Source organism: Rhinatrema bivittatum, chromosome 19 (assembly GCF_901001135.1).
Source record: "Rhinatrema bivittatum chromosome 19, aRhiBiv1.1, whole genome shotgun sequence".
NCBI classification, from domain to species: Eukaryota; Metazoa; Chordata; class Amphibia; order Gymnophiona; family Rhinatrematidae; genus Rhinatrema; species Rhinatrema bivittatum.
Genome location: NC_042633.1, coordinates 35,596,500 through 35,619,830, shown reverse-complemented (window position 1 = coordinate 35,619,830; position 23,331 = coordinate 35,596,500). Strand labels below are relative to the sequence as shown.

At 46.2% G+C, this 23,331-nt stretch overlaps 1 protein-coding gene across 1 annotated transcript; it reads right to left on the bottom strand.

The window, feature by feature from the left end:
- Nucleotides 1-1,112: 1,112 nt before the first annotated feature.
- On the bottom strand, nt 1,113-22,749 carry LOC115080500 (major histocompatibility complex class I-related gene protein-like). The gene is made up of 7 exons (XM_029584699.1): nt 22,546-22,749; nt 18,297-18,560; nt 12,093-12,368; nt 11,408-11,683; nt 4,418-4,525; nt 3,186-3,236; nt 1,113-1,685 (listed from the first exon to the last, which is right to left on the bottom strand). Exons 1-7 carry the CDS (start codon nt 22,604-22,606, stop codon nt 1,678-1,680), a joined length of 1,044 nt encoding a protein of 347 aa, XP_029440559.1. The 5' UTR covers nt 22,607-22,749; the 3' UTR covers nt 1,113-1,677.
- Nucleotides 22,750-23,331: the final 582 nt, after the last annotated feature.

Sequence of the window (23,331 nt, the reverse complement as noted above, 5' to 3'; positions counted from 1 at the left end):
TGTGCCTCTTTTACGACATGAGAAACTGTGCACATGATACTCCCTTAGGTTCATGCAATTCAGGGACTTATTTACTTTCATCTATGAAAAGAAGAGGTAACTAATGTACAAACTGAGACAGAGAGCAGTGCTTCTCCTGAGCATTTTGCCAGAGAAATGCTGCGACTCTGTACCTCCCAAGGGTACCTGTATTGCTTACTGGTGCTTAACGTAACTTAAGGGCGTTCCGGGGACATTCCTGGGATGAGTTAAGTTAGCAGGATAAGTTCTTTGAAACCCACATCCCCGGGTATTTAATTTTACAATCAGTCCACAGGGAGGGGAATTTCTAGAGTAATGTCCATTGGGAGAGCAGAAGAGGGCTATCAGAGTACGGACTGGATGGCCCTATGTGCATGCAAACAGACGTGCACAGGGCATCTGTGCACACTTTCATCTGCAGTCCTAGGGATGGGGGTGGGGAAATGTTTGCATTTATGTACACAATTTTGAATTTTCAAAAGGATGCGCACAGTTGAAAAATTACCCTGAAAGGGAAATGAACTCTGCAAACCGAATTTAGTTACATCCTCCTGAGGGTTAAGAGCCATTTCTGTTTATTGGAATCTTTTTATTATTTTTTGTTATTCTTCATCAGATAGAAACATAGAAAAAGACCAATCGGCCCAGCCAGTCTGCCCAGCAAGCTCCCACACTTGTTTTCCCATACTTAGCTGTTTCACCGACCACCAAGTTCAGGGCCCTTGTTGTTAACTGTTTGATTCAAATTTCCTGCCACCCCTGTCATTGATGCAGAGAGTAATGTTGGAGCTGCATCAAAGGTGAATCATAAGGCTTAATGGTTAAGGGTAGTAACCGCCACATCCAGCAAGTTACCCCGATGCTTGTTTGCCCAGACTGCACAGATCAATGCCTTGTTGGATGTTGTCTGAATGCAAATTCTCTTTTCCACATTTATTCCTGCCCTTGAAGCAGAGAGCAACACTGTATATGCATTCAAAGTGATGTATCAGGCTTAATTGGTTTCGGGTAGTAACCGCCGCAATAAGCAAGCTAGCCCCACGCTTATTTGTTTACCCAGACTGTGTAGTTCAGTCCTTGTTGGTAGTTGTCTGAATACAAATCCTCTTTTCCACATTTCCCCTTTCCGTTGAAGCAGAGAGCAATGTTGGATTTCCATTAACCGTGTGAAGGCTTATTGAGTAAGGGTAGTGATCGCCAGGAACTAGCCTGCACTCCAGTAATCCACCCCCATGGCTCTTCTCTTCATTCCCATCCTCTAGCCTTTATGGATCCACAGTGTTTATCCCCTGCCCCTTTGAAATCCTTCACAGTTTTACTCTTCTCCACTTCCTCCGGAAGGGCATTCCAGGAATCCACCACCCTCTCTGTGAAGAAATACTTCCTGATAACAAACAAGCTTATCACTTAAACAGTCAGATATTCACAAGCTGCAGGGAGAGAAATAAAGGATGGAGCAGCAACATAACAGAGGGTAGAGCACTGTAATATACCCCTCCCCCCCCCCACTCAGCACAGCTTCTTACAAGAATCTTTAAGCCTGGCATGGAGCGAGGGTGCAGAGAGGGCTCCAGGAAAACATCCCTCAGCCCAAGCCGTTTCTACCACAAAGGAGGAAGTTAGCAGCAGTAAGCTCGTCCAGGGCCAGGAGGCGTCCTAGATCGCTGTAAGGAGAGAGAGAGAGGCCAAGAGTTACACACTATTCCATGTCCTGAACCCATGCTTGTGCTCTTATTCCCCTTCCCATTTAATTCATCCACTGGAGGAGTAAGGGAAGGAGAGGGAGTGAGGCATAAAAGGGGGACTGCCCTTGGAAATCTTTACCCTGCAGGTGTGAATAATACACGAGGACTTCAAAATAATATCACCTGCATGTACCTGAGCTCACAGAAGGGGAAAGGCCATTTCTAAGGGCCCTTCTCCACGGGTACTGTTTACCCCGGAGAATCCCTTTGTAAATTGCCTCTTTTACTGTGCATTCACCCCCTTCCTCTGACACCAAACGAAACTGTGGTCACAACTCATGTAATTGAACTCCAGCGTGGCTGAGAACCCGCAGAGATGCCGGGTCATGTTCCACACCCAGGAGCAGCGTATTTCTGGGGCTCCTCACATCTAAGCAGCAACATGCCTAGCCTAGCAACATATCACACGGGACTAGTGATGTGTGTTTGCAACTGTGACATGTCTAACCTGGCAATATATTACACAGGAGCAGTGATGTGTATGTGCAGCAATGACACACCTAACCTGGTAATAGATTACATGGGAGCAGTGATGTGTATGTGCAGCAGCGACACACCTAACCTGGTAATATATTACACGGGAGCAGTGATGTGTATGTGCAGCAATGACACACCTAACCTGGTAATAGATTACACGGGAGCACTGATGTGTATGTGCAGCAATGACACACCTAACCTGGCAATATATTACACGGGAGCAGTGATGTGTATGTGCAGCAATGACACACCTAACCTGGTAATATATTACACGGGAGCAGTGATGTGTATGTGCAGCAATGACACACCTAACCTGGTAATATATTACACGGGAGCAGTGATGTGTATGTGCAGCAATGACACACCTAACCTGGTAATATATTACACGGGAGCAGTGATGTGTATGTGCAGCAATGACACACCTAACCTGGTAATATATTACACGGGAGCAGTGATGTGTATGTGCAGCAATGACACACCTTACCTGGTAATATATTACACGGGAGCAGTGATGTGTATGTGCAGCAATGACACACCTAACCTGGTAATAGATTACATGGGAGCACTGATGTGTATGTGCAGCAATGACACACCTAACCTGGCAATATATTACACGGGAGCAGTGATGTGTATGTGCAGCAATGACACACCTAACCTGGTAATATATTACACGGGAGCAGTGATGTGTATGTGCAGCAATGACACACCTAACCTGGTAATATATTACACGGGAGCAGTGATGTGTATGTGCAGCAATGACACACCTAACCTGGTAATATATTACACGGGATCAGTGATGTGTGTGTGCAAGGGGAAAGTTTGCTCCCTTTCTGAGAGTAAATGCTTCTAAACTGATGGAGCAGGTGCAGAATCACCCAGAAATATGAGGGACTTGGCACCTGACTCACACCCATTACGATCAGACCCTGAGCACAGACTCACACATGGAACTGTCTCCAGATGAGCTGAAAGATTCGTCCTTTCGATCGGATGCTGGAAGAAAGAAAACACAATGTTACAGTTTTCAAAAGCTGCAGGCAGAGGCATTGCCAGGTATTTAAGAGACTCAGGGCTCGTGTCCATACGCCCCCACTCTGCCCCTTGACCCTGAGATTTTGATAATCAACTCAACAATCACACTCATTTCCTTTCTCCTGTAAACCACAGTACATGAATGTAATTTATAGGGGGTAATATGTAAACTCAGAACGTTGTCTGCATCCACAGACCTGCAAGCACATTGAAACTTTGGTATCAGCCGGTGTTCCTGGCACTTCTATGTGGGCCTGCTTTATTACTTGTTTACAGTCAGCTCTGGAAAGCACAGCTGGGGATTTCTAAAGGAAAAGCCTTTGTGTTGTCTGCCAGCTCTCTCCCTCTCCCCCCCTTTCACATATACCCTCCCCCTCCAGCTCTCTCTCACATGCCCACTCCAGGTCTTGTGCCCCATATTTGCACACATGTACCCCACTCCCCTATGGATCTTATGCACTGCATCCCTTTGTTTCTCCCTACCCTAGCCCCCCTCCTCTCATACCTCCTATAGAACAAGCGGCAACATGGATCTGCTTCCAACTCTGAATTTTATTACCCAGACTGTAAGTATCTGTGCTGATAGCTTTCCAGATATTCACCCTCCCCATAAATCATTCATTGCTGTCTGACTTATGTGGGGCCTTCACCCTGCCCCACTCTTCCCTCAGCTGAGTCCAGAGTCCTGGGATTACAGACAGCTGCAGACTGAACTATATCTGCTTCAGACCCTCCCCTCCTATTTTTCCTCACCTACTGCTTGTTGACATAGGTCAGGAGGGGAGGGGAGGTATGTGTGTTTTCAGATAGGCGATAAATGAATATAAGCCATAAATTAATTAGTAAATACCTGAACCCTGTGTGAAAGTTTTAATGCACAATAAACACATTATAAATGCCTCTGGAGTTACTGAGAAAACCCTGGAGAAGCATTTCTTCCACAAGCTGCACCAGGGGAGGGTGAATAGGGGACCTTGGATATGCAGACATCTCTGCTGTAGCCCCTGGGTGTGTGAGGAGGAGGCAATGAGCGACACCTGCCCACTCCAGACAGCAAGGTGAGAGATACCTCAGACACCCCCAGAGAAAGGAGGCAAGAGAAGACTCAGTTCCCTCTCCAGCTGCTCCCCTCAGCCTCTTACCTTTCTGTTTCTTTTTCCAAGTGACAACTCCAAGCACCCCAGCCATCACCAGCAGCACTGCAACAATCACTCCTATGATGATGCCAACTGGTGGCGAAGCTTTTGGCTCTTAATAGAGAAGGAGAAATGAGAGAGCGTGTCACAAATCCATAGCACTGAGCCCACCCACCCATCTCCCAAACCATTGATCCCTTTCCTCTGACACCTCATTCTACAGACCTAAAGCACCAACCTCCCCCGAGATCTCTGAATCCCCGGGAGAGACGCTTTTTATAACCGGGCCCTCCCGGGAAGCATTTTCCTACTTCTATGAGGATTCTGAAATTGCAGAGAAAGAGTATAAGAAGGTGGAGGAGTTAATCTTATCATCAATTATAAGATTGCCGGACTGCCTGACGAACCTCTTGTTTCTTCTAGTATGAAGCCACCGTGTGCTGGGGAACCTTCACCTACTGATGAGAGATTTCTAAATGCTTTATAATACGCTCTGATGGTGCGTGCTGAGTACCTCTTACTGTACAAGAGGTAGGAGAGAATGGCTCTCCGCCACACCAAATGTACAAGATTTTTTTTTAATTTGGTATTTAGTTTGGATACCCCGATAATTAAAAGCCATCTTTGATATAAATATTTTTCAAAGTGTCAGTTTTCTACACAAGAATTTCAAGATCTTTTTTCAACTGTGACGAAAGTTAAATGAAAGTTTAGTGAACAAGTATGCTGTCCCAGAATCAATATTAAAACGTTTTGAGATGAAGAATGAAAAACGAAGGTGGCAAAGAAAGGAAGGTCAGCAAGAAGCTTTTGAAAAAAGTCAATTAGAGCATGCACCGATTTCAAACCGAATTGAAAACGAGACTTGGCAACAGACCGAACAGGCACCAAGTGAAACGAATGTGGCTGAAGATGGTTTCCTATCATTGCTGCTTTGATCATGTGGGAGGAAAGGGGGAATATTTTTGCCTGAAGTAGCATTTGCATAGGGTCAGTTCTATGTCACGTTGATGAGTCAAGATCATAAGTTAAATCTGAAAACGTTCATTGGAGAGGAGGATCATCGAGGCAGATTACCGAATGAGGAGAAAGTGTTCTTGAGAAACCTGATCTAGCCTGAAATATTTAAAGAGAAATATGAATGTGATGATAGACTGAACAAACTGTGTTATTTCAATGAAAGGATTATTGAATATAATAGCAACTGGAATAAAAACAAATGGAAAAGTACGTTTTAATGAATAAATTGCAACACATCATTCTGATAGGTATTCCCCCTACCCCACATACACACACCCTCCCCGCTTCGACAGCAAGGGGGGAGAACTGGATACAGACAACAACCCACATTGGCACTGACGTTTACGCTCTGGAGTACTGCCAGGCACACATAAGGGAATAAGCACAGGACTGCTTCTATGACCACGTCCCAAAACAAAGAATGTCAAGCAACATTGTCTGAATTAAGATGGTTACCTACCCAGTAAAAGTGTTGCTAGCAGTAATTTATGGGTTTGACATTTGCTTGGTTTAGATTGAATGTAAATATTACTATCCTTATCATAAGGCTTGGGGGTAAATGCACGGAGTGGCAGTTACCACCCCGGAGAAAAACGTAGGGGTATCCTGCACAGAGCAGACGTTACTACCATAAGAAGCTTGAAGAACAGACTGGATGGGCCATCTGGTCCTTTTCTGCCATCATTGCTGTGTTACTATGTTATAAGAGAAAGGATCCAGACAGTACAAACAAGATCCCCAGATTTTCACATCATCTAGAAACAACAGACCCACAACAAGAGACCTGGAACAGCCAATGGCTGTGGCCAAAGCAAACCCCTACTAGCCCAGGATGACTTTACTCATTCCAGGCACGTGCTGTCCTTCCCCTAGACCTTGCTGTAATTCCTGGCAGAAGTTTGTGCCCAGCACTCAGCCCCTGAACCTAATCACTGGGAGGAAGGGGCCCATTTCCAGGACATCCAAACTGCTCTGTCTGATGCACCCAACAACCTTTTCTTTGAATGTATGGATTTCCAGTTCCCGAGCAGTGCCAGACTCAGGGCCAGCACCAACAAATCTTTAGAGAAGGACAAAAGAGGCAAGGGTGGTCTCCGAGTCCCTCTGCAGTCTGAGAAGTCCTTCCGTAATCATTTGCAATAGGAGCCCATTGCAGGGGTCCATGTGATGTGTCCCAATGTCTCATACATCACATGCCCGAGAAATACTCTCCCTAAAAGAGTCGAAAGGGACCCCAGAGGTCTTACTGCTAGTGGTAGGAACGACCAGGACTATTGCCGGGATAAACAGTGCCCTGGGAGGTTGGCGGAAGGATCTTTTTCTCATGTTGCGACTGGCCAGGGTTGGGGGGGGGGGGGTGTATTAAAGTATGGTGCTCTGGTACCCCAGGCAGGCACTCAGCCTGCCCTCCCTTTCAGACAGTCCTGCCCACAGGGGAGGTCGCTGAGCAGCCACATGATACTCCAGGACAGCGGGCATTTAGTGACAGGACAAAGGGCTTCTTATCTACCCCTGTGTGTGCCAGACCTGTTTAGTAATGTTCACAGCATTCCTGGGAACCTTCCACATGGAGATTGTTATGGATTAGCTGTGGGGTGGGGATCTAAAGTTTGGAGGCAAGAATGAGGTAGAGGACTCCTGGCAAGGCATCCACGTTTATTTATTCATTTTGTTTATTTAGATGCTCTGTACACCGTCATTCCATATCAAGATCACAACGCTTTACGCTTTTGTATTTTCTTTTAAGTCTCCGTTGTTCACACAGTGTAGTTTAGCGACGCATTTTTAATTCAAAAGGGGAAATGGATCCCTAGTGGCCAAAGGATGGAAACCAATGTTAATGGGGGTAACAAGTATGGAGTGGCAGTTATTATTATTACTGCTGGGCAGACCACTTACGTTTTCTTCTGCTGTCACTTACTGTGTTTCTATGTCAGTTTTGGATATTTCAATAAAGTGACAGAGGTTATGTGGTAGACAAACCTCTAGAAGCAACCTGTCTGTGGTCATAATTCTGCCTCTTGGCAATGAACGCAGGATCAAACACCAACTCCCTGCTTCATAAATGAGCCTGAGAGCAGAAAAGCGAAGATTTCCATTTCCATTTCTTAAAATTTATTAAACGCCTAACACAAAAAGGTCTAGGCGATTTACAACATACATACATACATACACACACAGCTGGGCCTTTCCCTTTGGAACTCGCTCCCACCGGACCTTCGCCAAGAACCCTGCCCTTTGGTTTTCAAAAAGAAATTGAAAACCTGGCTCTTGCCTTTTCGGATTGATAAGTCCTTGCATCGAGGCTCCCCCTGATTTGCAATTCCAAGCACCCTTTTCCTTACCGGCACTCCACATATCCCTCAAATCGTTAACTACTCCGCGAGACAAAGACTACATTAATGCCTTAACTTAGCCGTGGATCTACACACAGCTAGAAATCACTTAGTCCCTCTATGAATCCTTTTAAGTGAATCTTTCTTAATGCACTTTTTTGTGAATCTCTTCCTGCAGGTCAAATTAGTTCACCCGGCTATCCTAAAGATTATTTGGAAGTTTCATCAAGTATTGCCCTATGTTTTCCATTAATTTTATAGTAGACTTCTAATGTTCCACATGTTTATTGCTTCCGCTTGTCCATTGCGCCTTGTTCACTGTTCCACTTGTTCATTGTACCACATGTTTCATTGTATCCGCCGTTTCGGCGACCGTTAAGTTCTATGTAAACCGGTGCAATATATATCCTATGCAGGAACATCGGTATATAAAAGTTAAAAATAAATACGTAAATAATATCATTAAAACAACAACATGACAAAAAAAAAAAAACCAACCCACAACACATCAAGTTTCATAGAAATCACAGTCTCAATCATATTATGTAAGCACATAATACAATTGTATTCAGACAAAGATAAATCCTAAATCATACCTAAAAAAGGTATAAAAATCTGTCACAATCATAGATTCTAGAAAACAAGCCGTTAAGCCCGTTAAAACAGGCGAGATTTTTGTCCCCTCTCCTCCTACGTCTTTGCTCTGCTCCTCCTCCCCCCCCCCCCAGCACCATGAAGGGCCAGAGACGGCGGCAGTGGTAGGAGCTGCAGCAGCGGCCGAGGGGGATCTCGCGAGGCGTAATGGTCCTGCCATCCCAACTTCCTCCCCCCTTCCCCGGAGGCGGAGGGACAGGATCAGACCCTTTTCACTCTATCCTTACAGGCCCCAACTCCTTTGCTCTCCATTAGCTCTCCCGTTCCCCTCTACACTCAAACCCTACCACTCTAAACTCTAAGTGGAGAGCTGGGGGAGAAAAGAATCTCTCTCTCATACAGCCCCTACATAGGCTTCCTCTCTCTCTCTTGCACATACACTCTTCCTCTGTCCCTCACGCATGCATGCCCAATCCCTCATGTAGTCTCCCTCTATCTCTGGCACTCACACTCGCCTTCAGCGCACATTACCACACTTCTCTCTCACACAGTAAAACGGGGGAGATTTTTGTTCCCCCCCCCCCCCCCCACCTAAGTCTTTGCTCTGCTCTCGCAAGAGCTTGCAAAGTTCCCACGCCTGTTGTGTCTGGGAGAGTGACGAAAACATTCCGCTCCTCCCTCCCCCCCACCCCTGCAGGCAGCGGTGGCAGGAGCTGTAACAGATTTGGGACATGTTGCCTGGCTTGCTTTGCTCTTTCTGGGAGACCTGTGCCTTTAAGAAATCCGATCGGGGGCTTGAGAGGGAGCACGGCTCTGGCTTTCACTTTTGTCCTCTGCTTTGCTGGGAGTGGGGGTGGAGCGATGCCCATGTAAAATCTTCCCGTGGTGGCTGAGACCCACAGGCGGGTTGTCAGCACTGCTCCCCCCCCCCCCCCCTGCAGGGGGCGGGGGAGGAGGGGCAAGCTGTTCTCTGTTCAGCTCTTTGCCCTTTGGCTGCTGCAGGCTGCAGCTGCTTGTGATCTCTTCACAGCCACTCTCTACTGCATTTGCTCTGCTCCCACCGTCCCAACTCCCTCCCTCCTTCCCCGGCGGCGGAGGAATGGGCTGAGCTGTTTCTCAGAGCAGCAGCTCGTCTGTCCTTTCCTCCTCCCCTCTGTGACACCCAGCACGTCGCGCAGAGCTCTTTGGTCTGCATATGCGCAGTAGAGCTGCTCTCTATTGCACATTTGCGGGCCGTCGGTCAGAGCCCATTTATATTGTAGATGCTAAAGACCCGATGGAGCAAAAAATCTTTCAAAAGCCTCTTGAATTTCTTTACATTATCCAAAGAACGCAGCTCAAAAGGAATGAAATTCCATAAAGATGGAACAGCAATTGAAAACAATGACTCTCTCCTATAGGAAAGACGAGCTTGCAGCACAGAAGGAATATCAAGCAAGTTTAGTTGAGAAGATCTCAAACCTCTAGTTGGTTTATAAATACGCAGCAATGCATTTGCCAATGAGAACCATCCAGACTGAGAAGCTAAAACATGATCATTACAATTTTAAATTCAATGCATTCACGCACAGGTAACCAATTCAATTTACAAAGGATTGGTGAAATATGTTCAGTCCTTTTCGTATGAGAAACCAACTGGGCAGCAGCATTTAGTAAAAGTTGCATAGGTTGCAGCGTGATCTTGGGTAACCCTATAAACAGACTGTTACAATAATCCAGATGTGGAAACATTATAGAACAAACTACAGTCAGAAAATCATGATCATAGAAAAGATGCCTTAAACCAGCGATCAAACGAAGCTTTAAAAAACCAGTTTTGATGACAGCTCTAACCTGTGGTTTAAAGGACAAGGACGCATCAAGCAAAATTCCCACACTCTTTAAGGGCTTAGTAATAGAGAATGAAATATTGTCAATCACAATGAAACTCTTGATCAGATTTAACATGAGGAGAATGAATTAACAATATTTCGGTTTTCTTAGTATTCAAGGATAATTTATTTTGTTTTAACCAATGCTTTATCGAATCAATACATAGTTGAAGCAGATCTACAGTTTCTTGCCAAGACTTCTGCACCTTGATATAGAACTGTATATCGTCGGCGTACAGTTTATATCCGTCCATGATAATGGCCAACAATTTTGTGATAGGGGCAAGATATACATTGAATAATGTGGCCGATAAAAACAGGGGTCCCACAAGGGTCGGCTTTAACTGTTGTGGGGCAGAAGATTGTTGATTCAGCCTGAATACTTGGTTCCGGTCAGTGAGATAGCTCTTAAACCAGGAAAAAACTACACCTGTTATACTGCATTCAAGAAGGCGGTATAATAAAATTGGTATAATAAAATCTCCAAGATCCAGAATCTAACAAACGTAAAAAAAACACCCCACATCCTGAGCTTTGTGCTCCAGAGTTACTCTGCAGTAACTGAGATTGAACTGTAGCAGGTGCAAGCATCCATGCATTATCCCTCTCCTCCCCATCCATGTGTTATCCCTCCCCTCCCCATCCATGCACCATCCCTCCCCTCCCCATCCATGCATTATCCCTCCCCTCCCCATCCATGCATTATCCCTGTCCTCCCCACTCATTTCCCTTTAACTCGAGGTAAACAACCCTGGTCCTGAAATGCCCCAAATAGGTCAGGTTTCAGGATGTCTAGAATGAATGTGCCTGAGAGATTTGCATTCCCTGCTTCATTATTCATTGTGGATGTCCTGATAACCAGAGCTGTTTGTGGCCCTCCAGGACTGGAGCTGCCCTCCCTAGCTCTAACTTCTTCCCCCTCACATCTTCCCTCCCCCCTCATTTCTCCCCCTCTTCCCTTCTCAATGTGCCAGCATCAGAGACTGCTCCGAGTGGCATTAACAGCAGCTTCTTCCTTTGGCAGCCTCTCCCCAAAGTTATTAAGCCTAATTGAACTTAGGGAGTTGGATTCTTGAGGGCTGCTTATACATGGACAGTTTTTAGGCAAAGTCTGTGTCGAGGGTCAGACTAGCTGATCTCCCCTATCCTCTTGACATGACTTAATCCCAGCTCACCCCAGAGGACACGGAGTGGCTCCAGCAGGCTGCTGTGGTCCACGTGGCAGTCATACGTGGCCTCCTCCTGGGGATCGATGTCAACGGACACTTGGATCTGGTAGGTGCCATCATGGTTGGGGAGAATACCTGTGGTCACTGTTCCTTGCATGGTGACCTGCCCGTTCCTCACCCATTTCACCTCAATCTCGCGAGGGTATAGCCCGGTGACCAGGCAGTGAAGGGTGGTCAGACCCCCCTCAGACTTCTTATCCCAGAGCTTCACTTGGGGACGCTCTGCAGGAAAGAAAGAAGAGTAGTCACGGGTCTGCAAGCAGGACAAGGAGCTCACCTGTCACCACTCTCTGAGTGAGGGTGGTCTCACTTCCCCTCCTGACACCAACAGACACAGTCCTGTTCCCTGGGGAGAGGGTCACAGACCTGTAGAATAGGATCTCTAAATACTGGAAGCAGACCCTGAGGAGGGCACCACTGTGGTGATGCACAGGCTATGACCTTTGACCTAATCACTTTTCTTTCCTCTAGATCAGATTTTGCCATTTTATGATCCTCTCTATCCTCCCACCTGGATGCTGGGAGAGGGGCAAGTTTTCAGGCTCTGGGTGCCCCGGGGCTGGTTCAGTACAGTGCTGTCAGCATGGCAAGCTTGGTAGTAGAGGGTAATGGCAGGGCCGGGGGTCGTTACCTTTCCTGTCCAGCTCCTGCGCTCCGTACCGGACGTACTTCTGTAACCACTCGATGCATATCTGCTCCAGGTAAGCCTTCTGCTGCTCAGCGATGCTCCTGTCCGCGTTCCACTTCCGCTCCATGATCTCCGCTCCCTGCATCTCCGCTACCCAGATCACTCTGTCCTTATCCAGCCTGATGAAGTCGTGTCCGTCGTACGCGAACTGAAAAAAACCCCGAGTGCTGCCGTCTGACCCCAGCTCACAGCCACACATCATCTGCCATGTGTGCACACCTGAGGGAGAGGGAGAGAGGAAGAGAGAGTTACTGCTCCACTTCCTGAGACTTCCCTGAGGCCCTTCCTCCCTCCCTGACACATCTCAGCACCAGCACAGGAAAGCTGGGTACAACCTCTGGAACCAGATAGGGGGAAGGCAGGTTTGGGATCATGTGACAGAGACAGCATGGCAGCAATGTGACACAGGACCCTGCTCTGTGTGACAGGTGAGACCCTCACACTGCAAACTAAGAATGCTCTGCCAAGTTACAGCTTTCCCAGACGCAGGGCCCAGAGCTCAGATGTTCAGTCTTTGGGCTGCTTTGCACAGATTTTATTTTAAACTTTATTTAAAGACTGAAAATGTCCCCTTTTCCCAATATTGAATATCCAGTGGTTGGAACAGGCCACATTAAATAATCACTAAACATTCATAAATCAGACCAGGCACCAAGCGTTGAACATACCTAATCAAAGGTCATACCAAATGCACAAACATCCCCCAGTGACCTGCTGCTTCCTGCCTATTTCACATTAGAAGATTTTAGGGACTCCCTTTCTTCCCATCCGATCATTGGGAGGCAGCACCCGATTTATTCTCAATCAGCTGCTTCCAGATCGATCAGCCATAGGAAAGTCAGACTGCCCCAGGGGAGGAAACAGCTGAGGCATGGGAGCTCCAATGCAGCCGCAGCATCACCTGGATAAGAGAGCATACCACTTCCCTCCCCCCACCAAAATTCAGTGCAGCCTGATAGCAAGTAAGATCCTTGGCTCTTTCTTCTGGTAATGTCATACTTTCCTTAATTATCAATTATCGCCAAAATTCTGGAAAGAATAGTTAATAAATAACTTTCCGAGTTCCTGGACAACAACAACATCCTCTCCCCGGCGCAACAGGGATTCCGTAAATCTCGAAACACAGAATCTCTGCTATTATCACTGTCAGATAACATCCTCTTGAACTTAGAAAACAAACAACCCAGTCTGATTATTCTCCTCGACTTAACGGCTGCATTTGACACAGTGAACCATGAGATTCTCATACAGCAATTAACCGAGATCAGCATAAAAAATACAGCTTTAAGCTGGTTCATATCCTTCCTCCAGAACAGATACTATAAAGTCAAGATCAACAGCATAGAATCTACACCTTTCATGTCTTCCCGAGGAGTCCCGCAAGGATCATCTCTATCCCCAACTTTATTTAACATCTACCTGCTACCACTATGTCTGCTCCTGTCAAATCTAAAGCTAACCCATTACGTATATGCAGATGACGTCCAAATCCTCATACCGATTACTGACTCTCTGCACAAGACCCTACTCTTTTGGAATTCCTGCCTTCACTCCATCAATAACCCACTTTCTAACCTCAACCTGATTCTAAACACAGACAAGACAGAGTTCCTACTAATTTCACAAGATGGTAACTTCCCGGTAAATAACTCACTCCTAGCAACGCTCCCAGCCTTATCCCCCTGGGTCAGAAACCTTGGGGTAATCATGGATAACCAATTGAACTACAGAGGTTTTATCAACAACACTGTAAAAGGATGCTACTTTAAACTCCAGGTCTTAAAAAGGTTAAGACCCCTCCTCCATTCCCACGATTTTAGGTCGGTTTTACAATCAATCATTTTTTCAAAAATCGATTATTGTAACTCTCTGCTACTCAGACTCCCAGACAACTCATTAAAACCTCTTCAGATGCTTCAAAATTCAACAGCAAGAATTCTAACAAAATCCAAAAAAAGAGACCATATTACTCCCATACTTAAGAATCTCCACTGGCTCCCAATCAAATTCAGAATCCTCTACAAAACATTATCAATCATCCACAAAGCCATGCACAACGTCACTCCTCTGGACCTCAGAATTCCTCTACAACCTCATGTCTCCTCCCGTCCACTGAGAATAGCACAGAGAGGCACTCTTCAGGCTCCACCCATCAAAACGACATTAAGAAAAAGAGCTCTCTCCACAGCTGGTCCCAAACAATGGAACTCGCTCCCTCCGGACCTCAGGCCGGAACAATGCCCAATCTCGTTCAAAAAAAGACTCAAGACCTGGTTATTCTGTCAGGCCTTCTCTTAACATTACTCAGCTTCATCAGCTCCCATGGACTGCATCCCCTAAATACCCTTTACCATTTTAATAAAGCTATAATCTCATCCCCTTAGCCTTCCCCAACTCCAGCTGGCTTTAGGCCACACTAGACCAACCTCTACACTTAATTCTACCTTGTTATGTACTCTAAGTTAAGATACCTTTGGTATGTACATCTTATGTTGCTACCCTGTTATATTGTTTTTCCAAGTTGTTGTTTACCTTGTTCTTTGTAAGACATAGCTCATGTCAACTGTTTGATGTTTGAAATGTAAACCGAAGTGATTAGTAACCCTGTTACCTGAACCTCAGTATAAAAAAAAGCTTTAAATAAATAAATAAATAATTGAATTCTGACCTGAAGAAGAGAGTATTAGTTCTGGAAAGCTAGCCAAGAAATGCATTATATTAGTCTCATAAAAAGGTATCACCTGATTGTCCTGATATACTGTATATCTTCTATCTATCGATCTGTATACAAGGCTTGTGTGCACAGATGGTCACAATCTCCTGTCTGTCTGTGGCCAACAATCAGTGCCCTTAATAGAGGAAAGTGCCCTCTGCAAAGACAATATGTTCTGTCTGCAAAGCCAGGTCTCTCAGGCTCCATCCACACACATACACACATATATGCAGGCTTTTCTCCTAATATTTATCTTTTCCACGTTTGTTTGGTTTTGAAAAAGTGCCAGATACCTTTTGCTAATATGTTCTGTCTGTAAAGCCGGGCCGGGCTCACACACACATATCCACGTATGCTCTCACACATATACACACAAGAGACTTACACTCACATGCACAGGCTCATATTTGCACACAGACACACACAGAGTGCCTCTTCTTCAGCCACCACAAAATGGGATCCCCCGACGGTCCTCTCCTTCTTTGGCTACCATAGGATGGGGTCTTTTTGTGTGAGCCTGAGCCCTAAATGGGTGGACCACGGCCCACCTATGGCTACACTAATGTTGTGGATTGTGAACTGGTAAAAGATAGAGAACAGAGTGTAGGACTAACTGGTTGGTTCTCTCAATGGAGGATGATAAATAGTGCAGTGCCCCAGGCATCTGTACTGGAACCAGTGCTTTTTAATCTTCTTCTAGAACAATCACTATTTACTGCTTTCTAGAACTGGGCAACGAGAGACATCTAATATATTGGCAACATTGTTTACAGAGAGGGTGCCTAAGTTTCTATATGCTTTCTGTTAATTGCTTAATAAAATAAAACAATATTTATCATTTTCAATTTTCTTTCATTTTAAAATTTAGATCTGTTATAGACCAGACAACCCGAGCAATGCCGGGCAGTTTTTACTAGTTAGTATATTTATATAAAGCACTTGGCTGGATGTGGTGTGTGTCTTGGCAGAGAGCGAAGGGAAGCATGTACACGGAGGAATGGAACATGCATCTCCTGTGCCCGTAGAGAAGCTGCCAAAGCATAAGTCTGTTCCGGCACAGAGTGAAGGGGAGCGCATACGCAGGCGAATGAGACGTAACCATCCAACGCCTCAGTCTGTGCCAGCAGGGCGCTCCTCTTCGCTTAGGATCTCAGTGGCACCGTGTTGCCTCCCCTTCACTCATGAAATCACTTTACACTAAAACGTGGACCCCTTGGAGTCCTTGAGAGCATCACAGGGGGTCTGTCAGATGGGAGGAAACCAAAGTGCAACCACTGAAAAGCAGAGCAGGTTGACCTCACTTCTGAGGCTGCTGCTGCTGCCTGATCTCATGCTGAGGAAAGGGAGACCCCAATCTCAGAAAGCCAAACAGCGTGAAGAAGAGGCAAGGAAGCGACTACCAACGTTAGAAATGCCAGGACTGGCATTAAATTTGCCACTTTAAAAAGGGTGCGTTAGCTGAATGGTGATTTTCTGCATTAGAGGGTAATAGCTAATAGCCTCATCTACATGGCCTTTACATGTCATGAGCACTATTAGCTACGGGCTTTTTTGGACTCACTAATCCTGTTATTGCATTGAGAGTTAAGCGTCCAATTGCACGTTTACCAGTGCGCTAGCCCGTGTGCACGGCAATGCATCACATAGCATTAGCTTCCTGCATCCGGAGTTAACAACATTTTTAACTTGGGCCTTAAGAAAGTGTGTGCTGAGTTTCAGTGCAGAGTTGTATCCCAAGGTTAGTGCATCAGCCTCATAGTCCTTCCTCTTCTGTCCAGTAGTTCATTGATCCTCTGGTTGAAGTGCCCGGGGGCTTCTGCACTATAGAGCCATGTGTGGGTCAAACAACGAATCAGTGAACTGCACAGGAATATAAGGAAAGTCTGCAGCCGCTGGAGGAGGAACTCGGTTAGGGGCATGGACCGGTATTCCCGGTGTAGTCGGAGCACGGGGGAGACAAAAGCAGAAGCAAACACTGACTGACTGCTGTCCCCTCTTCAGGCAAAAACCCCTGGCACCCACAATGCCTCACTGTGTCAAGCAAGCACATGGGGTGAGGGATACTGCATGAAGCAGGTCTGTAAGCTGTGCGCTTACAGGGAACAGACAGACTGATGAATAAAGTGCGCTGACCCTTCAGCAGTTTCACCCTTGCTTCAACGCACATTAGGGCCGATGCAACACCGTTAACCTGTGGTTAGATGCGCATTATTCTATAAGGGGATTAGCCGACCCCCATGAAATTAATAACGCTCATCACATGCAAAACGCATGATGATGAGGCTATTAGTTATTCTCCCCAGATTTAAAAAAAAATGTGCACCTGACCTGCATATTTTTATGCTCAGAAATTAACACCTGCTCAGAACAGACAATTTCTGAGCAGCCCAAAAAAGGGTACAGAAAAGCAGAAAATACTGCTTCTCTGTACATCCTCTTACTTTTAAATCGGAGGAACCAAAAGGTTTAAAAAAAAAAAAAAAAGTGCGCTGGCATCAGGTTACGAGCATCCGTTTTCCTAACCCGTGGTTGTAAAATTGAGCATCCGTTTTCCTAACCCCCTAACAGCCACCTCTCCTGGGCGCCCGCTGCCAAGGAGGCGTTAGGGACGCACATTTCTCCCTAGCTTGGCAGCACGATCTCTCATTTAAATATTCAGTCCCGGGCCCAGGAGAGGTGCTGGGCGTGCGTTAGGAACGCGGGCGCTCAACACTGAGTGCCCGTTTTCCGCACTGATTTATTGCATCGACCCCATTATGTGCAAGTAAATCTTACTGCCAATGCAGGAAGGAGTTTTTCCTGCTGAAAATATGTGTTAAAAACTGTGAGTAATACTTAGCACCCTCGCATGGAACTTCCCTGCAAATGAAGGCATTAAGCAGTACTCCCCATACAGAGAGATGGTTGGCCTAGCAGGAGTTTCTTAGCACTGAAAACTTAACTCCGAGGTCAGAGATGGCGTTCAGTTTTCAGCGCTACTGTGCTGGCACTCAAAACCTATAAAAAAGAGAAAAATAAAAAATAAAAAAAACATTTTGCGGATAGCCAGATAAATCAGTATTTATCCAGCTAAGTAGCAGCAGCTTACCCGGCACACAATCTGCCTGTCAGGGACAGAGCAGAGCGCAGAGCGCGCCCCCCTCCCCTTCCCGAGTTAAAATGCGTGTTCGACCTGTGACAAACATATATTTTACAGGCAATCTGCTTTTTTAAAACTTCCGATGCGTTAGCATATCTTTAGCTTGCTGTAGCAGGAGTTAAAAAACATTTGAATCTGAATGTTAAAACCGTGCCCTGAAATCCAGCGCACAGTGTTTTAACTCCAGATTGCTGCATTGGCCTGAGAGAGTGGGAGATAGGAGCAGAGACTGAAATGAGAGAGGGCAGTTATCCGTGCTACGTTGCTGCTGCTGTTGCTCCTGACGGTCACTCACCCCCGCTCTGGTTATAGCGATTCATCAGATTCTTCATGTTCACTTTGAAGGACTGCTGCCAGCCTTTCTGCTTCAGAGTCTCTTCCTCCCAGTACTGCGGACCCTCATTCTCTGCCATCCACTGGGCTCGGGGTTGGAAGTCCTGGCTCACGCTGTCGTACCAAGTGATCACTCTGTCATCCACGTACCCGACCACATAGAACTCTGGAGATCCGGGACCAGGCTCCGTCACCTCCGAGTAGAAATATTGTAGAGAGTGAGACCCTAAGATAGGAAGAGAGACAAACACATCATCACATGATAATATTGATATTATAATTAATCACCACATTATTATTGTTACATTTGGCCAACCATGGGGCAGCCCAATGAGCGGCCATATGCACCCCTAACAACCGCCATGTCTCCTTCCTGCTGGTCCCCCTAGGCTTACGCGCATGGAGTGCTCCAGCTGATAAAGGCCCCAGAGTAGGAAAGCAAGAGAGGCGTTGGGAGATATCAGCGCTGGCTGGGCATTTAAACCTCAGTGGCGCTTCCAGCCAGCGCCTCAGCAACAGGTCTCCTGCCATGCGTAGCTGCCTGCAGTACATTTTGCCTCAGCGTTGTCTCGTCCTTGCCTCACTTGCCCTGTCTCTCCAGCCTGCTCTGCCCCTGTCAGTCCCTGTTGCCTCGCTCCTGTCTTTCCCTCAGACTGACTTCTGGATCTGAGCCCTGCCTGGACATTGAGAACCCTTGCTTGCCACCTGCCACCGACCCTTGCTGGCCTTGAACTCCCCCCCCCCCCACCCCTAAGTATAACCTTCCTAGCCCTTGTCCTCCCCCCAAACTAAGCAGACAAATTACACTTATGTACCTGTCCGTGTCTTGTACTTTCTCACACGCTGTCTCTGTCCCGAGCCTCCCTTCCCCAATGATTTGTTGGTATTTGTCAGATTATTAAAGGTTGCTAGAATGCTAACAGGCACCGCCATAAGAGACCACAGAACCCCAGTGCTTAAAAGTGTCCACTGGCTTCCAGAATCCCACCACATTAAATTCAAACTGCTGTCCAGAACCTTGAACTCCTCTCAGAATTCATCATTGTATGTTTCTTTTTTATTAGAGGTGAAACTAGTTGTGACCAGGGACAGGTTTGGCGTACTGAATACAGCAAGGGAAACATTCAAAGGGATTTCCGTGGGTAAAAAGCATTTTGCCTATGTAAGTCACCTGTTGGAAAATGGCCTTCCCTGTATGTGGTGAAAAATAAGCGTTTAATTGTACAGGTAAAACAAAGAGTTCCCGTCGCAGGACCTCGATGCTACTACTGATGACAAGGAATCATTCACTTTCATTGGATGGGGGAACGAGATGATGATCTGTCGTCTTGCTGGCCTCCATGTGTGCTTGATGTCGAGTGAGATTCACGTTTCCTCAATGTCGATGCAGCTCGTGAATCCCCTGAATAAAAATGTCGATGCCTCTTTTGCCAATGCCTACAGGCCGGCCTTTTCCCAAAACGTTTTTCTGATCTTCGGACCTCTGGGAGTCATCTTCCTACACACGGAAGCCTCTGCGACAACATGGTCGTCTCCCCAAGCAGAGCACACCTCCATCATGGAGATATGCAATAGACCTGATGCAACTGCACTGAAGGCTCTTATTGAATCCATTGGCCCGCTTCTCTTTTTGGGACATCAGCCAAAAAATTAATGAGGCAAAATTAAACGATTTGATTTTAAACAAAAAAAATGGCTCATGCCACTCATTACAGCAGTTGAGGATAAAAACTAAGAAAACTGGAAAACGATTGAAAAACCTCTCTAGTAAATCTAAGAAGAATGACCTCAGCGCACTGTTACCGCATCCTACTTGTCCTTAGAGAAGTGATAATAGAAAACCTGTTCTGCATTGTTTACGTCTTCCCATGCTCAGACTTTGCAAATGGACAGAAATGCACATGGACAGGACTGCCCCTCTTATTTACAGGATCTGCCACTTCTGGAATATTCAGCCAATCGCCATAAAGATCCACAGTGACATCACTGGGCGCTGGGCAGAACCCAGCAGCATGGGGTTGCAGCCAGCGAAAGTAATAAAGATCAACAATTTAAATCTATAGCTTTGTATTGGACTAATTTACTGCATTATCTTGCCTGCCTTTCTGGAGTGAATGCTCTTTTCCTTAGGCCCAAACAGGTCAGAGCAAGAAGATGACAAATGCTGAACAATTCAAGTGAATCGTAGATGATATTACAGTGGTACTGGGAAGGGGAGAGAGGAAGGGGCTGATGTGTTAGATTGATAAGATGGGCACAGAAAGGCAACAGAATTAATTCTGGTATTTATTTATTTACAAAACTCGTATTCCGCTTAAACCGGTGCATCCGTACTGAGCGGATTCCACTTACACCTAGAGCACACCCTAGACCTGACCCAGAATGCATCTGAGAGCTTTAAATAGGCTCAGGGGTGGGAAAATATTTCAAAAGTTAGGCAACACCGGCCAAGCCTTTCAGCAGCCAGGAAGACTGTAAAGAGAAGAATCCCTTTTTATTTTTCTTGACTATTTTTGTGGGTTTTGGTTTATTTTGCTCATTTTTAGGACCGGGGGAGTATCTATATGATTTTCTTTCTCCACCTAACCAGCTGGCATCTCTATCTCTGGCAGTACAGAAGAACGTCCTACTCCCTGAGTCAGGCCGCACCAGCATCTCCCTTCTCGTCCAGCAGCACGGCTGGGGCTGCAGCAGCATTTCCTCCCCTGGCAGTCCTTGCAGGCACCAGGCATGAAACGTTAGCCACCTGGGTGATCAGGCTTCCAGGACCTGTCTACCCCTGAATGGACTATAAAGACACTACAAGAAAAAGTCCTAAGGACCTTCTATGCAATAAAGAAACCCTTGGCCAGTTTCAAACATCCCTGCAAAACTACCATTAAAATTATTCAGTAGCATCATTCAACCAATTCTCCTAAATGGGAGTAAAGTCTGGGATCAGTACAGCATGGAACAAAACTCCAGTATAAACCCTGCACCTCTAGGACTATAAACAAGCACTCTGCATCCATAGAAACTCCCTCCACACACCCAAGAATGGGTGCAGACCAGGACTAGGATGTTTCTCCTCATGAAAAAAGCATCTCAATAACAGCAACACAAGCCTCCTCCTCTGCCAGGCGCTCTGTGAAATATACACAAGCATCTATATAGCAAACCTGCCAAACTAAAGCAGAACTCACTCCCAGGACACAAAACGGCTACAGCCCTTCCTATGAAAAGGTAGCAATGACATATTACAATCGTTAAAGTGAAAATGAAATACTTTCTTCTACCTCTATTGTCTCAACATTTTATTTTTCTAATCGGGTTGGTCCTAGTCTCTTTTTCTGTTTTCTTCTTGGTCTTAACTCCATTTCCAAGGTCTTCTGTCCATTTTCTGTTTCTTCTCCCACCTTTTGTCTTATTCACTTCCTACCGATCACTATCTCTGACATTGATCTTTCCCTTTTCATCTCATTTTGCTCTATTTTTCTCTTCTCTATCTCTTTATCTCCACCTCTGTATCCATTCATACCTCCAATCATCCCCATACTGATTCTCCCTCCCCAACCGTCCCCTTTCACTCTCCTCCCAATCATCCCCTTCACACTCCCATCTGCCATCATCTCTTTACCTCTCCCTACTTTGCATCACTCCGCATCTTTTATTGTCTTAACTCTCCATCTCCATCTCCCTCATACCATCTCACCTCTCCATCTTTCATCCCTATTGCCCTTCCCTCTGTCCTTAATCTCCCTCCTTTCACCACATGCCTACCTACTGGCTTTCCACTTCTCACTCATCATTTTCCCAGCCCATCTCCCATCTCCCTACTCCCCATCTCCTCCCCAGGCCTCCTGCTCCCACCTGTCTTACCCCAGTTTCCCTGTCTTTTACCCTCTCCCCCATTTATATAGCAAGGATGCCATATGTGAGCTTTTGAGACTACACAGATACCATCTTCAGCTGTGACCTTTTTATCCCTGGACCTTATATAGAGTGAGATGGGCACTGAACCCAGCTTCCTCCTCCCCTCCCACTCCAGTCTCTCATCAGTTCATATCCAATGATATGAAGCCTGTCCTGTGAATTTACTCACCAACAGATTTAAAGTGATTTTTTTCCAATCTGACTTGGACTTTTTTCCTATACACGCCTGTTCTTGTTCTTTCATGAGAAAAGCTGGCACTGACATTTTACAGCAGGAATCTCCTTTCCCTGGTACTCACCAGACAAAACTCCCTGAGCACATAGGCTGCCCAGAAGCAGCGGCAGTGGCAGCAGATGCATCCTGGGGCAGGTGTCCCTTGTCCGATCACTGACACCTGCTGCAGCAGGCACTACGGAAACCCCTGTGCCAACACCGGGTGCTAGCTGCAGCTCTATCCGAAACCACAGGCTGGTTTGGCAGAAGCACTCCTGCTACTTGGACTGGGGAATCAAAGGGGCAATTATCCAATAAGAGCAATAGGTGTGGATATGAGGAAGCAGCCATTGGCAGAGCCACTCAACCAAGCCTGGGCACAGATTCCAACCTGTCACCTGGAATCCATAAACTAAAAACGTGTTCTCTATAAGAAGAGTCAAGAGCTAAACAATTATTTTCCACATGTCAAAATCCTCCCTCCCTACCAGGTAATTTCACACTTGCACAAGCAGGAAAGTCCCAAGTATGGAAGAAGGGTGCGGGAGCAGGGAAAGGAGAGGAGTCCACCACCCAGATACAAATTCATTCCTTGGACCAGAGAACGTGAAGCGAGAGAGTGACCCAGTACAGAGCGAGCCCCCACCCCCTCAAAATAACCAATAAAAGAGCAGATCCCATGGCCCCCACCACATCAGAGTGTGACCCCCAGAATCATCACTCCTCCTGCTTTATTATCTCCTCCTCAAAATCCCTTCCTTACGCTCTCCAGGGTCATGCTGGCCGGGAGTCTCATTGAGTTTCAAATGGTTCCAGTTGCATTAAAATGGTTTAACATGGCTAGATGGGGCTGTCTGAAAATGTACCCCTT

What these genes read in the sequence shown, in the direction of transcription:
- LOC115080500 (XM_029584699.1), bottom strand. Translation starts at nt 22,606, where the DNA reads ATGCATCTGCTGCCACTGCCGCTGCTTCTGGGCAGCCTATGTGCTCAG. An exon ending in TGCTCAGGGAGTTTTGTCTG is followed by an intron (nt 18,561 to 22,545) that starts GTGAGTACCAGG and finishes TTCCTATCTTAG; the next exon opens with GGTCTCACTCTCTACAATAT. An exon ending in TTGGAAAAAGAAACAGAAAG is followed by an intron (nt 3,237 to 4,417) that starts GTAAGAGGCTGA and finishes TCTTTCTTCCAG; the next exon opens with CATCCGATCGAAAGGACGAA.